This window comes from Salmo salar, chromosome 29 (genome assembly GCF_965601325.2).
Source record: "Salmo salar chromosome 29, fSalSal1, whole genome shotgun sequence".
NCBI lineage: Eukaryota > Metazoa > Chordata > Actinopteri > Salmoniformes > Salmonidae > Salmo > Salmo salar.
In genome coordinates, this window is record NC_138319.1 from 18,586,782 (window position 1) to 18,602,657 (window position 15,876).

At 46.5% G+C, this 15,876-nt stretch overlaps 2 protein-coding genes across 5 annotated transcripts in view; one reads left to right on the top strand and one right to left on the bottom strand.

The window, feature by feature from the left end:
* avl9 (AVL9 homolog (S. cerevisiase)) overlaps nt 1-3,898 on the top strand; it is a 32,633-nt gene extending 28,735 nt beyond the window's left edge. For all 3 annotated transcript variants that reach the window (XM_014181189.3, XM_082970725.1, XM_014181186.3), the window contains 2 exons: nt 1,553-1,641; nt 1,874-3,898. In XM_014181189.3, coding sequence (XP_014036664.2) covers nt 1,553-1,641; nt 1,874-2,010 — 226 coding nt within the window. In that variant the 3' untranslated portion in view covers nt 2,011-3,898. The remainder of the gene's footprint in view (nt 1-1,552; nt 1,642-1,873) is intronic.
* Nucleotides 3,899-4,587: 689 nt separating this feature from the next.
* LOC106590311 (kelch repeat and BTB domain-containing protein 2) lies at nt 4,588-15,625 on the bottom strand. 2 transcript variants are annotated; one of them, XM_014181192.3, is made up of 6 exons: nt 15,433-15,625; nt 14,942-15,142; nt 11,043-11,920; nt 8,263-8,428; nt 7,717-7,950; nt 4,588-7,440 (listed from the first exon to the last, which is right to left on the bottom strand). In XM_014181192.3, the coding sequence occupies exons 3-6, from the start codon at nt 11,213-11,215 to the stop codon at nt 6,112-6,114; spliced, it is 1,902 nt and encodes a 633-aa protein (XP_014036667.1). In that variant the 5' UTR covers nt 11,216-11,920; nt 14,942-15,142; nt 15,433-15,625; the 3' UTR covers nt 4,588-6,111. The 2 variants fall into 2 exon arrangements, with proteins under 2 accessions (XP_014036667.1, XP_045567010.1); XM_045711054.2 differs by having other exon boundaries at nt 14,942-15,625.
* Nucleotides 15,626-15,876: the final 251 nt, after the last annotated feature.

The window sequence follows — 15,876 nt, forward strand, 5'->3', positions numbered from 1 at the left end:
GTGTACTGTGACTGTATCCTGTACGTAGTGTACTGTGACTGTATCCTGTACGTAGTGTACTGTGACTATCCTGTACGTAGTGTACTGTGACTGTATCCTGTACGTAGTGTACTGTGACTGTATCCTGTACGTAGTGTACTGTGACTATCCTGTACGCAGTGTACTGTGACTGTATCCTGTACGCAGTGTACTGTGACTGTATCCTGTACGCAGTGTACTGTGACTGTATCATGTACGCAGTGTACTGTGACTGTATCCTGTACGCAGTGTACTGTGACTGTATCCTGTACGTAGTGTACTGTGACTGTATCATGTACGCAGTGTACTGTGACTGTATCCTGTACGCAGTGTACTGTGACTGTATCCTGTACGCAGTGTACTGTGACTGTATCCTCTATGTAGTGTACTGTGACTGTATCCTGTACGTAGTGTACTGTGACTGTATCCTGTACGTAGTGTACTGTGACTGTATCCTGTACGCAGTGTACTGTGACTGTATCCTGTACGCAGTGTACTGTGACTGTATCCTGTACGCAGTGTACTGTGACTGTATCCTGTACGCAGTGTACTGTGACTATCCTGTACGCAGTGTACTGTGACTATCCTGTACGCAGTGTACTGTGACTATCCTGTACGCAGTGTACTGTGACTATCCTGTACGCAGTGTACTGTGACTGTATCCTGTACGCAGTGTACTGTGACTGTATCCTGTACGCAGTGTACTGTGACTGTATCCTGTACGCAGTGTACTGTGACTGTATCCTGTACTGTGACTGTATCCTGTACTGTGACTGTATCCTGTACGCAGTGTACTGTATCCTGTACGCAGTGTACTGTATCCTGTACGCAGTGTACTGTATCCTGTACGCAGTGTACTGTATCCTGTACGCAGTGTACTGTATCCTGTACGCAGTGTACTGTGACTGTATCCTGTACGCAGTGTACTGTGACTGTATCCTGTACGCAGTGTACTGTGACTGTATCCTGTACAGTATGTAGTGTAGGAGTCACGGGACACCACAGCTGAATTCTAAATAGACCCCTAGTCCCTAGATCTGAGAGGATTGGATAGGTCTAAGCAATATAGCGAAAAACTTCTACCTAGCCAATCAGAAGGCAAGGTGAAGCTAGATATTGCAGTAATGCTATCTATCCTCTTGTCACCGAGGTTAGTAAGAAGAGAACGCTTATATCTATCCAATCATTTGACCAGGACTACTGACCCTCTTGGGACTGTAATGTGTGTGTTGACATCTGGGTGATTTTTTAAAAAGAGACCGCCAGGCTGGATTTATTTGTGTGTATGTTGTGAAATGTACCCAGGACAAGAAGTGGACTCTCTCTGCTGCTCTAGTCTCAGGTTGGATTGGTTTGGACCACCGGTGACAGTAACACTCTCTCTACTTCCGCAGAGTTATTCAGTACTATAACAGGCTGTAGCAACATTTTAGTTGAGAAATGTGTCACTGCTACCCAGGGTTTATTTCTGGGTGCAACATGGTTGGTCGTGACTGAATAGCCCTTTTTTTTCTATTCTCTCGCTGAATTTCAGCTCGGTGCAGAACAGCGAACGGGGGAAGAAAATTGGAGCAGCTGTGATCACCACCAGTCGGAGTGTCGTGCAGACCGGGAAGGCAGTAGGTGAGACCGATAAACAGTCAGTCTCTCTAACCAACCTTTTCCCCAGACTCAAATTAAGCCACCTGTGAAGGATTTGTAGTCCAGGAAACTGGCCTTCAAAAATAGTCAACACACTGCTAACTAACATTCACTCCCGGATGGCTTTGTTTTCATCAATTAATTTATAAGAAATGTATTGTTCAGTACAGAACTTTATATCTTATCCACAATGCCTCCTGTCTCCATCCTCCAGGTCAGTCGGTGGGTGGAGTGTTAACCAGTGCTAAGTCAGCCATGTCGTCCTGGTTCTCTGCGTTGGCCCAGCCTGCTATTTTAGCCACTCCAGCAGCCTCCCCTGAGCCTCAATCACCTACAGAGGCCAAGCCTTGACCACCTACCTGCTGCCTGCCTCCTAACCTAACCTTAGCCTCTGTCACAGGCTTTAGCCAACATGAGTTAAGCCGAGGATACCCTAACCTAACCCCCTCCAACAGTCCTTCCCTGAGTCTCTCGATTCATCTTTCCTTGATTCCCTGCATCCTTTCTCCTGAGCTCCTTCTCAAACCCTATTGGAGAAGGTCAGAGGGGAGGGATCTTGGACAGTGTCCTCCAATACGGTTGAGAAGGAGGCAAGGAGACAGGATGCGACGTGACACACTCCTCCTATTCCTCCTCTCCCCCTTTCTTTCAGAACCAGTTAGTTACAGAAGGAACTGGGGTCAGGTGGGCAGGATAGGTTGATTTTTGCGTGTTTGGGGAAAGGTTTTATTTTAGGAAGGATTTGTTTCAGGCCTCTGATGGGATACCACAACACAGCAGAGGGATTCAGGTCTTTGTCGTAAATGATACTCTATTCCCTATGTCGTTCACAACTTTTGACCAGGGCCCATAGAGTACTGGTGGTAAGTAGTGCACTAGGAATAGATACCATTTAGGACGCAACCCTGGTCTGCAGTACCCTTTCCCCTCCATCCCCAGGTTACAACTGCTCCAGCATGGAGGACAGACCGTCAGGGGCAGATGAGAGGAATAGCCACTTGTGCTAAACAGACGGACAGAAACATCCTCAGAGCCCATGCTCAGAGCCTCAGACACTTCAGATTTCAGTGTGTTTTTCTCTGTGTGGTGGAAGACCTTTTGTGTTTTATCCATTGCCAGTGTTTTGCTCGAACTGTATTCCAACAAGGTGTATACTGTATATACTGACAGTGTGAAACCAGTGCACCGCTGGCTGGAAGCTGTGTTACTGTAAATGAGTAAGATGCTGGGTCAGAGCAAGTTATTCTCAGTTTACTGGACAGGACAGACATCCTATGGTCGTGTCCCAAATGGAACCCGATACCACAGTGCACTACTTTTGACCGGTCCCTGGTCAAAATTAGTGCACTATAAAGAGAAGAGGGTGCCATTTGGAACACATTCTGTTTGTCATTCCTTCAGGTTAAGAAAACTACTTATCTTTTTCCTCATTATGTCCGCACTATACATGTAATAGTGAACTTTTATAAAGATGGTTGGAGTATGGGATAAAACTAATTCATTAGTTGTATATAGTTTGTTGGACTTGTACATAAATAAGTGATTTCCCTGTCTCGACACGACTGGAACCAATCTCTCTCTACTGTGCATCTGAAATGGCACCCTATTCCCTATATAGGGCACTACTTTTGACTAAGGCCCTTTAAACCTATTCCCTAGAAAGTGCACTACTAAAACTAGTGCTATACGTAGGGAATTGGTTGCACCTATACATAGGAAAGATTATATTTCTATGTACTCTCTTAGCCTATACTTGTTACAGTACTTTCTCCCAAACTGTTTGTATTGAAGTTGTTGGATTTAAGTTAGGCACAGATCCATATTTAGAAAATAAGTGTATATATAGATCTTTGGAAGGCATGATCTTGGACTATCCACTAAAAGTTGGAATGAGAGTGCTGATCTAGGATCCCACCTGTCATATAACCTTAATTCCAATCTAAAAGGCCAAACTGATCCTAAATCAGCACTCGTACTCAGACATTTAGACATGGGCCCAGGTCCAGTTTTTAAACTCTAATGACGTCTTTGCCGGCTGTCTGAACTTTGGACCTTGATTTCCTGTCTTGACTTTTAAACTAAAAATCTGAGTCATTTGTTTTGACTGTATGCTTTATGTTGCTGTTGAACTCTGAAAATTACATTAAGTATGCAATTATATTTTTTTCATCTGACATGTAGTGTTTCGAAAATATGAATTGTGAAGTTAATTTATGCTGCATTAAATATGGAAAACAAAGTCCGCTCTTTACTGAAAAGACAGATGGAAATCTACTTTCTCAGCTTCTGTACTCAACAGCTGGAAATCAGCCTCATCTTTACTGCTTCTGTACCTTAAAGTGCTTCCCATAAGCTTACAGGAAAAGTACTTCTCTGTTAAAGAGAGCGAGATATTCATGGTCTGTTCATACTGTATGTAGGTCAGCCAAACAAAAGACCGTAGAGAGAGAGGGGGGGGTGGTGTACCAGGACATGTGGTAGCAGGCGCAGGGTCTACTGGACAAAAACAGGCTGCAGCCATGTGCCTCAGTTCAATAACATCACACGCGAACCCAGGGACCTCCAGATTATCAGCTCAAAAGCTATGGGTGGGGAGGGGGCAGAGCAGTAGAGGGATGTTTGTTTGGCTTCAGTGGCTGTCCCAAATGGCACTATTCCCTGTATAGAATAGGTTGCCATTTGGGAAGCAACCAGCTCCAGTTATAGCTATTCAGAGGTGGTACTGACAGGGCTTCTGTGAATGGTGAAAAACGATTTTAAGCAGGCATAATAGGTCCCTAGGTTATGACTAACTGAACATGTAAATAGGCTAAATCTGTAATTGTGAGCAGACTGGATTAACAGTTAAACACATTGTGATATGTTTAAAACAAAACCAAGCATGTGTCGTCAACCCATGTGAAAATAACAAGTCATTTTTTTTCAAGAACGTTTTGGTATGTTTTTTAATAAATTAACGTTCATTCAAAATACAGTGCCAAAGGAACATGATGCAGCCAAACATGCTAGTAAGGTTTGTCATGAAGCACCTGTGCTCATGTTTAAGGTAGGAACCATGGAGCAGCTCCTTCCCTCCCACACCACCCTCCAGTCGGTCTCCACTACCGCTAGTGGTTGCCTGGACAACTTCCATAGCAACAGCACTGGGCCAGCCCTCCTTCTCAGACCCAATCAGCAGCAAGATTCCTCAGTATTTCACTCACAAGAAAATAATCTGATGGGGGGGTGGATACCTAAACACAATCACACTACAGTAATGTCTATTAAATTAAAAAAAAAAATACTAATACAAAATAGAACCTGGTTGTTTTCCCCACTAAAACAGTTTGTCTTTTTTAAACATGAAAAATATATTTATATATTTCAGCAGCTTAGGGAAAAAAAATAATAAAAAAAAATGCATGAGCCCAAAAATCTATAGTTGATGAGTATTGAGAGAGTGAAGGAGGCGTGTGTTGTTGCAGACTCGCGCTTGTCAAAAATAAAAAGCCGGCATAAATCCTCCCATCACAACGATGAGATGGCGGTTGCTTAGGGTGAGCTCCGTTCTGTAAACCGCTGGCTGGCTCTGTGGAAGACCTGTGTCCAGAGAGATTGACTAAGGATGCCTCCCAAATGGAACCCTATATAGGACGCTACTTTTGGCAAGAGCTCCACAGTGCCAGCTCAACAAGCCTATGGTGGCCCTTTGTGCCCTGGTCAAAAGTAGGGCCCAATGTAGGGAGTCGGGTGCCATTTGGGACACAGCCTAAGAGACAGGCAGGCTAGAGTGGTGTTAGTGTGAGCAGGGGACTAAAGGAGTGAGGGGAGAGGCAGGGGGTTACGTGTCTGGAACAGAGGTGAAGAAGAAAACGGGTAGAGTGACTGGACCTGCAGTCACCACCTAGAACCCCTTCTCTCCCATACAGCCCCCAACACTTGGCCCATCCCAAATGGCACCATATTACCCATTTAGTGCACTACTTAGGGAATAGGGTACCATATGGCTGAGACACAGGCCACGTGTCCCTAGGAGAGAGGGATGTGGGTTTACAACAGTGGTGATAGGAGAAAGAGGTGGAGACCAGAAGGATTTTGGTACAGTTATTCCAAGGAGCTTTTCGCCAGTAAGTGCATCATCATCACAAATCAGTCGACTTTCAATTATCACATTGTAGAAACAGTATAACAGACTTGAAGTTGCAACGGACAAAAGAAAAAACTGAAATCTACTTATTCCATATTACTTTTTCGTTTCTCTCCTATATTTTCAATGTCTGAGGCTTTTTATAGCTTGTTTGTCAGCAACAGCCAGCCAGCAGAACAGCCTTGTAGCTCTCAGATCCCTTTGGAACAGACCGACATCAAACCTACCCCTCTGGCTTTCAGGTCCATCCCTCAACACGTCACACCCAGAGTTCAGAGGGCAATTCGGGGACTCAGTTTGGGGGCAGAGAGGTGGAAGGTTACGAGCTATATGTGAGGGAGGGAGACCATCTCCCCGTCCACCTCAAACTCCTCGGCCCCGTCGGGGGAAAACAGGTAGGTGGGTGGTTTCCACGGGGATTCTTCCAGACAGGATGGGTATAGCTTCCCCACGGCGCAGCGGAAGTCCTTCCCCAGGTCCCAGAGCACGCGCTCAGACACAGGCTGCTTCAGGTACCAGCGGTCCAGCTCCAGGTCGTACTGGTAGATGGCGTACTTGGCGCGCTCGTTCATGTGAGTCTCCCGCATGAAGATGCACAGAGAGCCAAGGAGCACCACGGCCCGCACGCACGGGTCCGAGTAGCGCTTGGCAGGGATGTTGGCGGCCAGACGCCACTCGTTCTTGCCGACGTCGTAGATCTCCACGGTGACGGAGGAGCCGTCGATGGTGCTGGTGGGCATGCGGACGCCCGAGTTGGAGACGACGTGGAGCCCCCCGATGTAGAAGATGAGGTCACCGAAGGTGGCAGCGGAGGCGAAGCAGCGACTAGTTTTCCTCATGGCCATCTCTACCCAGGTGTCAGCGCGAGGGAAGTAGCAGTACATGAGGTCATGGGTCATCACGTAGATACAGTCGTGGGCTGCTACGGACGTGGTCCAGTTCCAGGCGCAAGGGAGGGGGCTCATCATAGCCCACTCGTCTTTCTCACAGTCATAGCGTTCTACGGTACGTTTATTCAGCTCCCCGCCTACGTTGTCCCCCCCGATGGCGTAGATGTACCCCTCGCAGTAGACCAGAGAGGGCTTGATGCGGGCACACAGCATGGGCGTCTTAGGCACCCAGGCATTCTGCTGGGCGTCAAACCAGAAGAAGCTATCCACCGATCGGAATACTGCCTGTTGCTTGCTGCCGCTCTTCCCGTGGTTGGCGATCGAGTTCTTCAGCGGGATTTGCCCGCCGGCAATGAACACGTCGTTGTCGGGTGTGACGAGCGTCCCAACCTTCTGGAGGTCACCGGGCGGGTTGCTGAGCTTGTAGACCTTCTCGGCCTGCGGGCTGTAACACACCACCGTGTGGTTGGGGCCCGCCATCACCTGTCCCATGTCAGACGGCCACTCCGACGTGGCCTCCATGAAGATGAGCATCTCCTCCTTGGTCATGCCAAGGCGGGGTTTGAAGAACTTGGGCATGGACTTGTAGAGGCCCTGCACTACGACAGACTTGTCGTTAGGCGGTAGGCCCTGGAACCAGGCGCGCTGCGTCACCTCGGAGAGAGCGTCGATGCGGATCTGGCTGAGAACTGAAGACAGGTACTGGGACCTAGCCTCCATGTTATACTCCAGCCACAGCATGGCAGCCTCCCTCACCGTCTCCTCCTGAGAGAAAAGATCATATTTTAACATCAAACATAGCTATGGTGTTGTCACAATGTAGTATCAGTTTTACAAGCAGTCATTTTGCGTAGCCAGAAGCCACATTCTTATCCCCTAGGGGCAACTAGCTTTACAGCTCGGGGATAAGAAACACAGAAACAATGTTAAGACAGAGTTACAAAAAGATATATATTTTTTAAAGTACACATACCGGTAGGAATATTTCTAAGTATGTAGTAAGTACATTAGGTACGTATAGCCAGAGAAGTGTGTACCCACCTTCTCCACGTTGAGGTTGTCTGAGCACAGCACGTCGACCAGCAGCTCGTGGGACAGCTGTAAGAAGGCCTCCTGACGGTAGACCACGGGGAACTTGTGTTCCACCATGCGCTTGGCGCTCTGCTTCAGCTCCACACAAGAGAACAGATCCCCGATGCTCAGCATCCGGACACAGTTGTCTGCGTGGATCTTCTTCACCAGGTAGTCCCTGCACTGCAGTAGCACATCCTCTACCTAGATAGGTGGTGGGGGGGGGGGTGGCAGTGGTATTATAGAGAAATAGCTACTGCATGAAAATCATCAAGATCATCATTGCGATTATATTACTAAGAGACACAATCACTCAATTAGGCATACACACACACACACACTCAGTAATGTCCACTGATCAGAAATAGGAGGGTCAGTGATGTGACGTAGTCATGTGACGAGACTCATGAAGACAGGACACATCTACCTCTGTAGATCAGATCAGTAGAGTAATGTTGAGACCCAGACGAGTGGAGTGGGGGGGGGGGGGGGGGGAATAGGAGACTGGTACCACACCTGTAGGAAGCAGGCGGTCTCATAGAGTGGCTCCACAGTGCTGTCATTGATAGCCAGATTGCCTGTATAGGCATAGGTGATGATGATCTGGAGAGTGGCAGGGTCCACGTTCTTCAGGTGAACATTAGTCTGTTTACTCTCAGACAGACCACTCATAAACATTGCCCTGGTGAGGGAGAACACAGGGTGGGAGGGACAGGGATCAGTACTCAGTCAGCTCATCATTAAAAACGTTGTCCATTTCAAAATTGTTGACTTCAGCTATTTCACATCATTAAAAGCAGTAGTTTGCTGCTATGGGTTAAGTAAAACATTGGTATTGTGACAGACACTAAGCGTGACATATTAGACAGTCATCTACAACAGGGTTTCTCAAACTTGGTCCTGGGGCCCCCTCTGGGTCCATGCGTTGTTTCCCCCCCCCCCTAGCACTACACAGCTATATTCAATTAACCAACTCGTCATCAAGCTTTGGTTATTTGAATCAGCTGTGTAGTGCTAGGGCAAAGAAAATGTGGGAGGCCTAGGACGAGTTTAGGATTGATCTACAACATCCTGACACCCACACAGCTGTCTGTGACACTGCCTTTCTCCTTCAAAAACAATATGTCACCAAAACCTGTGAGTTTGTGCTGCTTACAGCAAGATCTGGACCTGCCAGGGCCCTGGGCTGGATATTACACAACCTTGCAGGCATCCTCTGTGTCACTAGCTTACCCCTCTCGCATACCCCCCACACCAACCCAGCTCTGCTTGCCTGCGTGACAAGGGTTCCCTTACTAGTATAAGTACGCCAGAGCCCCCCCCCCCAGGCCCCTTTAACTGCAGCAAGGAGGGTAAAGGGAGGAGAGCCAGAGAGTGCCAAGAGGGAGAGAAGGACACCTCCTGGGGGGGGGGGGGGGGGGAATGGGAGAGAGCCAGAACGCGTCAAGAGCAAGAGAATGGATACCTCTGTGAACCCAAGAGGGGAACTGCTTTGCATGTTGTCACCGGATAACGAGTGGTGTGCGTGGGAATCAGTGAGGACGAATAGGTGGGTGTGAGAGGAGAGCAGCCAGGAAATGTGTCTGCTGGATCTTTACTAGGAACGTCTGTGTTCAAAAGACTAGGCTACATAAGCTCGTCATGTATATAGTACCAGTCAAATATTTGGCATTTCTTTATTTGTACCATTTTCTACATTGTAGAATAATAGTGAAGACATCAAAACTATGAAATAATGTAGTAACCATAAAAAGTGTTTAGATTCTTCAAAGTAGTCACCCTTTGCCTTGATGACAGCTTTGCACTCTTAGCATTCTCTCAACCAGCTTAACCTGGAATGCTTTTCCAGCAGTCTTGAAAGAGAACCCACATATACTGGGCACTTGTTGGCTGCTTTTCCTTCACTCTGCAGTCCAACTCATCCCAAACCATCTCAATTGGGGTTGAGGTCAGGTGATTGTGGAGGTAAGGTCATCTGATGCAGCACTCTCCTTCATCAAATAGCCCATACACAGCCTGGAGTTGTGTTGGTCATTGTCCTGTTAAAATTAAATTAGTCCCACTAAGCACAACATAAATGGGATGGCGTATCGCTGCAGAATGCTGTGGTAGCCATGCTGGTTAAGTGTGCCTTGAATTTTAAATAAATCACAGACAGCGTCAGAAGCTAAGCACCCCCACACCACCTCCTCCATGCTTCTCGGTGGGAACCACACGTGGAGATCATCCGTTCACCTACTCTGCGTCACAAAGACACAGCGGTCGTAACCAAAAATCTCAAATTTGGACCCAGACCAAAAGGTCAGATTTCCACCAGTCTATTGTCCACTACTCATGTTTCTTGGCCCAAGCAAGTCTTCTTATTGCTGTCCTTTAGTAGTGGTTTCTTTACAGCAATTTGACCATGAAGGCCTGATTCACGCAGCCTCTTATCTAGAGGTTGACCGATTAATCGGCATGGCCGATTTCAAGTTCTCATAACAATTGGTAATCGGCCTTTTTGGACGCCGATTACATTACAATCCATGAGGAAACTGCGTGGCAGGCTGCCCACCTGTTGTGCGAGTGCAGCGTCAAAAGGACCTCGTGGCTGCAATGAGCCAAGGTAAGGTGCTAGCTAGCATTAAACGTCTTATAAACAATCTACACAGTTGATGATATTACTAGGTTAACTAGCTTGTCCTGCGTTGCATATAAATCAATGTGGTGTCTGGGGTTGCCCGGTCAGCATCTCCACTGCAGCTATGTAATGTTGTGCTTCTAAATGAGCCCCCTGGGCCTACCTTCTCTTGAACCACAGACTAAAATTGCGTCATTCTTCTACTACTACTACTAAACAGTGATTAATAACTGACAAACAGAGAAGTAGGATCTGACATTTTAGGGCCACCATTTGAAACGCACACTAACTTCAGGGAGAAGGTGGAATGTGTAGCCTAATCCTAAGAGTGTCAGACTAATGCTTGTCATGTTTCCAACATAGGTGAATACTGGAAAGCTAAATGCAGGCCTAACTGAACCATTTCACAGTTCTCTCTCCCCAACACACACATGCAACAGTAAGCCCAGGAGTGTGTCGCAAATGGCACCTTGTTCCTTATGTAGTAAGTGCACTATATAGGGAATAGGGTTCCATTTCAGACACAGCCCAGGAGTGACTTAATGGGTTCCCAAATAGGCTTGCTCAGGCAGGGCGAGGGCTAGGGCTACATCATAGTCACAAGATGCTGAGCTGTAGTACTTGTACGTAACATTCTGCTGCACAGAACAGTCCAGAAGACACCACAGTGACTCACCTGAAATAGGAGCTACATGTGGCCAGGACCATCTTGTGACATGGGAACTCGTTGTCCTCCACCAGCAGCACCACGTCAGTCAGTAACTTCTGCTCATAGAAGAAGTTGAGCTGCTCCAGCAGGGAGACCGCGTAGTCCATGTTAACTGGCCTGCGCTCACTGAGATCCGACATGGTTGCATCCCATGAATCGCGCCCCAGTTTCAGCAGTTCAAGCAGCCGGTAAAAGAACCGGGCTCCAAAACCAAATTGGGGGGAGGAGATAAGTAACCTAAAAGCTACTGCAGACTCCTACAGAAAGAGACCCCGCTGCTTTGTGATGACTGATGTCGGCAGGCAGGCAGCGGTGTTGACTCAAAACCAACCCGGGGGGGGGGGGGGGGGGATGAGAATAAATCAAAGTGACGACAGGGTACAGAGACCCCTCTGCTTTGTGACACCACCGTTGGCTGATGTCGGCAGGGTAGAACAGAGCAGGGGTGTTGACCAAAACAATACGCTGTGTCCCAGGACCAGGATAAAGAGGACCTCTGCAGCAAAAAAACTGAAGCAGCAACTCCTTCTGTTCCCCTGTTATGGAAGAGAAGACAGGATGCAGGGTGATCAAAATCAGGTTGGTTCCCCTCTTAGTGTTAAGAGTGGCGCAGGAAGTTCCCTCTGTCTAAGTCCTTAGTGTGGTCTCTAGAGCCAAAAACCAGTCAGTGCTGGTGCTTCAATGTCGGCTGTGTTTGTTCTTCGTTGCTCTGTATAGCCCAGATAGACCGGTCTCTCTCAGAGCAGACAAGACAGGCAGGCACAGGGGACTGGATGGAGGTAGTGGGGACAGGAGATGCAGACTGGCTGTGGTGGTGATAGTGATGCAGCTAAATCAGTGCTGGGCTGAAACACAGAATAGAACAAATCAATAAAAGCACTTTCCATAGATCAGATCAGGCCCAGGACACAGAAAACAGGGCTGTTCCCTATGTATAGCACTTAACCAGGGGCCCATGAGAAGCTGTTCGAAAGTAGTGCACTATGGAGGGGATAGGATGCATCAAACAAACAGCCTATAACAGCTCAGGGGAGGAATACAGGACAGATACAGACAATAACATGTTGTTCCCAACATTTCTGTGTATAAATACTTCCTGTTAACTTTATATTGATCTCACTTAAGACATTTTCCAGGGACACGCTACAGAACATAAAGTGCATAGCAGGCCTAATACTACATTGAATAACAGAATCTGCTTTTCAGGCAGACAGTCTCCTCCCCCCCATCCCCCTCGCCACCATTCTCACTCCCTGCCTGTCAGATCAGCCCACATCCCCAATCCCTTCCACATGAGAAAAGTGCATTGTCAACAATCTGGTTTCCCCTGGCAGGTCCCCCCCCTCCCCTCCATCCATCCATCCATCCATCCATCCCTGGCTCCGCTTGGAGAGACTCATTGCACTCACTAACAGCCTGCTATGTGCCTGTGTCAAGCAATTAAAATGGGAGAGAGCGAGGCCCTGATAAAACCAACTGTCAGATTAATTTGTTGGTAACAGGGCACTACAGAAAAAAAAAAATCTACAGAAAAATCAGGACACAGAACATGCTTTTGGCTGTGGCTTCAGAGCTGTAAGTTAACACCACTCATAGGGCATGTCCCAAATGTCACCCTATTCCCTACATAGGACTTTGGTCAAAAGTAGTGCACTATGGGTCCAGGTCAAAAGTAGTCCACCAAATAAGGAATATGGTTCCATTTGGGACGCATGCATAGTCATATCCTGGATGACTTCAGCTGCCATGCTATCAAGGCAATTTTCTTAGCAATCCAGCCCATTGGCTTGAAGTGGTGTAGCCTACACCATATGCAGTCCTACCAACGCCAAACTAAGGGCAATTGGTGACAGAAATAGCAATTTCGCCAGGTAAACCACATGGGTGGCCACATGTGAAAGGCAAAAGATTATCAGGCCTTCCATAAGTGAAGTAGTTGAATTACAACCGTTGTTATTGGTTATTTCTCCACTCTGGCACATGGTTGGAGGTTAGTCATTAAGAACATGGCCACATCAGTCTGTTAAATAACACTTTCCCGCCCACCAGTTGATGATAGCCAATTTGTCCATCCATTGACATAGCTAGCTACGTCAATCTTGACAGGCAACAGTGTGAAGTAAGCATTCTTCTAAGATCAACAAATTAACATGGACCTGTACATACAGTCCCGAGCTGGCAACATTGGTGACCACGCACCAAAACACTGTACTACTACTACTAGGCTGATGACGTTAGCCATCTCACTTCACTTGCCAATGGGTGAGTTATTTTTAATGGCCCAGTGCCCCAGGTGGGCAGAGTACACACATTTTAGACCATTACCATTGGTCCTTAGTTTCTATGGTACTTTCAATGGTACTTTCATATACTTTTTAGCCAGGAGTTCTGAAAGTAGCACTCACGAGCCAAAAGTGATCCCTGAAAAATTGCGTACTACACCACAAGTGTGTAGATATTTGCACCACTTCATTGCTCTCTCTGCTGTGTGTGTGTGTGTATCTTACTATATGTCAATTAAGTGGCGAGGGGCTGAAGCTCATTGGCTACAAGTCGAATTGCTAGGGGCTGGCGCACATAAGTGAAAATAGAGCAGCACAACTTCTAGAAAAACAGTTGCTTTCAAATTAGGGATTCTGTGGCTAATTGAAGACAGACAGTAGTTTCGGAGCATGTCTAAGTGAAATCTCCAACCACCTGGTGCACCAGCCATGCAAAACGAACTGGCCCAATGATTTGTGTTTTTATGCTCTCCTCCCCACAACATGGGACATAAAGCTGGCTAACCTAAATATGGCTTACTTTCGCCTGTGTACTGATAAAGAAATCTTATTGTAGGTAGCTAATTGCCTGACTATTGTTAGCCAACTAGCTAGTGGTTGGTTAGCAAACTCATCTAGCTAACGTTAGCATAGCCAGCTAACAGGTGCCATCTGTAACCGAGAGCGCAATGGTAATGGCGTCTTTTTGTAGGCACCAACTCTGCCATGGCTGATTGGCCGAAGCCTATAGGGAAATACATAAGATTGTGGGATAAACACCGAAAATAAGTTGTGGTAAACACAGGTTTAGGAGATAATATACAATTTGTTCTATAAGAACATTCATCAGCTAACGTCACTTTGTACATTTTTAAGCATTCATTTAATCAAAAGAACATAAGGACTTCCTAATTCATGAAGGTCATGTTAACTGACTGATATGATATCATAGAACAAAACGTTTAAGAACTCCTAAGCCTGTGTTAACCTCAGACCTTATTTTCGACGTTTATTCCAAAACCCCATTAATTTCCCCCATAGGAATGGCTGAATTTAAGAAGAGGTAACTCATTTCCGGTTTTTAGGACTACAAGATGACAATCTCGATTGACTTTAGGACGCTGAAAATTCTTAACGGTTACCAAATTATTTGTAGGAGTTGTTCTAGAAAACTGGCCAATAATTAAAATGCCTAGCCAGCTAGTGACTAACGTTAGCCATGTTAATTATCTGTATTACATGACATCCTTACTGCTAGGCCACATTACGGTCACTGTAACAAAAAAACAAAAAAAAGAGCTAGAAGTTGATTGGCTAACCTAGCGACTAATTGCATGGTGATAATTCAAATTCAAACACTTAGCTAAATTCGAGCAACTGGATAGCTAGTCAATGTTATCAAACTACTGTAGCTACGTTACCGTTACTTTGTCGGTGTTAGCTAGCTAAACATTCTGGCTAGGTTAGCAAGCTAGCGTTAGTTGGCTGGGTTACTGCCCAATTTAAGCTAGCTACTTCCCAGACCCCCCCCATCCAAAACATGGATAAGCAAGCCAGGCCTTCAGTGGATGTGGTGACTGATGACAGACTAGTTCGCATACTCACCGTTCTTCTTTTCGAAGGATTTATCCGCAATTAGACGTGAAAGCTTGATTGCCGGATCCCACACAGTCTAATCGCTGCAACTATTAGCTATTGTCTACAGTTATGTTAGCTTGATCATACATCTACAAAGGCGGCAGTTGCTCGTCCCTTCCGGGTAATTCTTGCCCCGACTCGGGAATTGACGTTACACCCACACATATCCTGCCAAACAAATTATTCAGTTAGCTAACTATAGTGATGAGGTAGGTCCGTATAGTTTCCAGCAGTCTCATAGACCTAGCTAAGCAAGCAGGTAAATAATATCCAACGTAAGCAAGCAACGTAGCACTAGCTAGGAAGGGTTAGCATTTGCTAAGCTCGTTAGCTAGGTTTTAGACGTCGGCGTTAACTAGACTGTGAGCTGGCTAACAAGCAACCGTTACATTACTAGAATGAGTTAGCTATGCATGTATATATGGCTGTTAAGATATTAAACAAACATATTTCCTTACACTAGCTAATTTAAGGCGATATGCAATACTCGACGCCGACCGGTCTTTTCTTGCTATTACAGAAAGTATCTAGCTCCGGAAGCCGAATTTACACAATTAAGGCCGCGAGAGGCAACCAGCAAGAAACCTTTCTCGACAACGCAGGCGCCGCACAAGACAACAGGGGCCAAATGAGGATACTGGGCAAGCGCCCAAAAACAGTCTCAGTTAGGGGATTATATTAATGCTCCGGACATGCCCCGGGTGTACCGGGTTAGCGTTGATTGCATTCGATTTGGAACCGGGACATCCCGGGCGTGAGCCATGTGTCCTGAGCGGGCGACGGCAAAGTCGGCTTAAAACAACAGTGACATAGGGTGAAGAGGCAGTGCAGTTAAAAACGTGTTTTCCAGTTTTTTTTTAATGATATATCCACACTATGAGGTCGATGACAATGAATTTGTG

Excerpts from the sequence above, each read along its gene's own strand:
- LOC106590311 (XM_014181192.3), bottom strand. The coding sequence starts at position 11,215 with ATGTCGGATCTCAGTGAGCGCAGGCCAGTTAACATGGACTACGCGGTC. Across the intron at positions 8,429-11,042 it reads ACATGTAGCTCCTATTTCAG|GGCAATGTTTATGAGTGGTC; the intron begins GTGAGTCACTGT and ends CTCCCTCACCAG. Across the intron at positions 7,951-8,262 it reads AGACCGCCTGCTTCCTACAG|GTAGAGGATGTGCTACTGCA; the intron begins GTGTGGTACCAG and ends CCACCTATCTAG.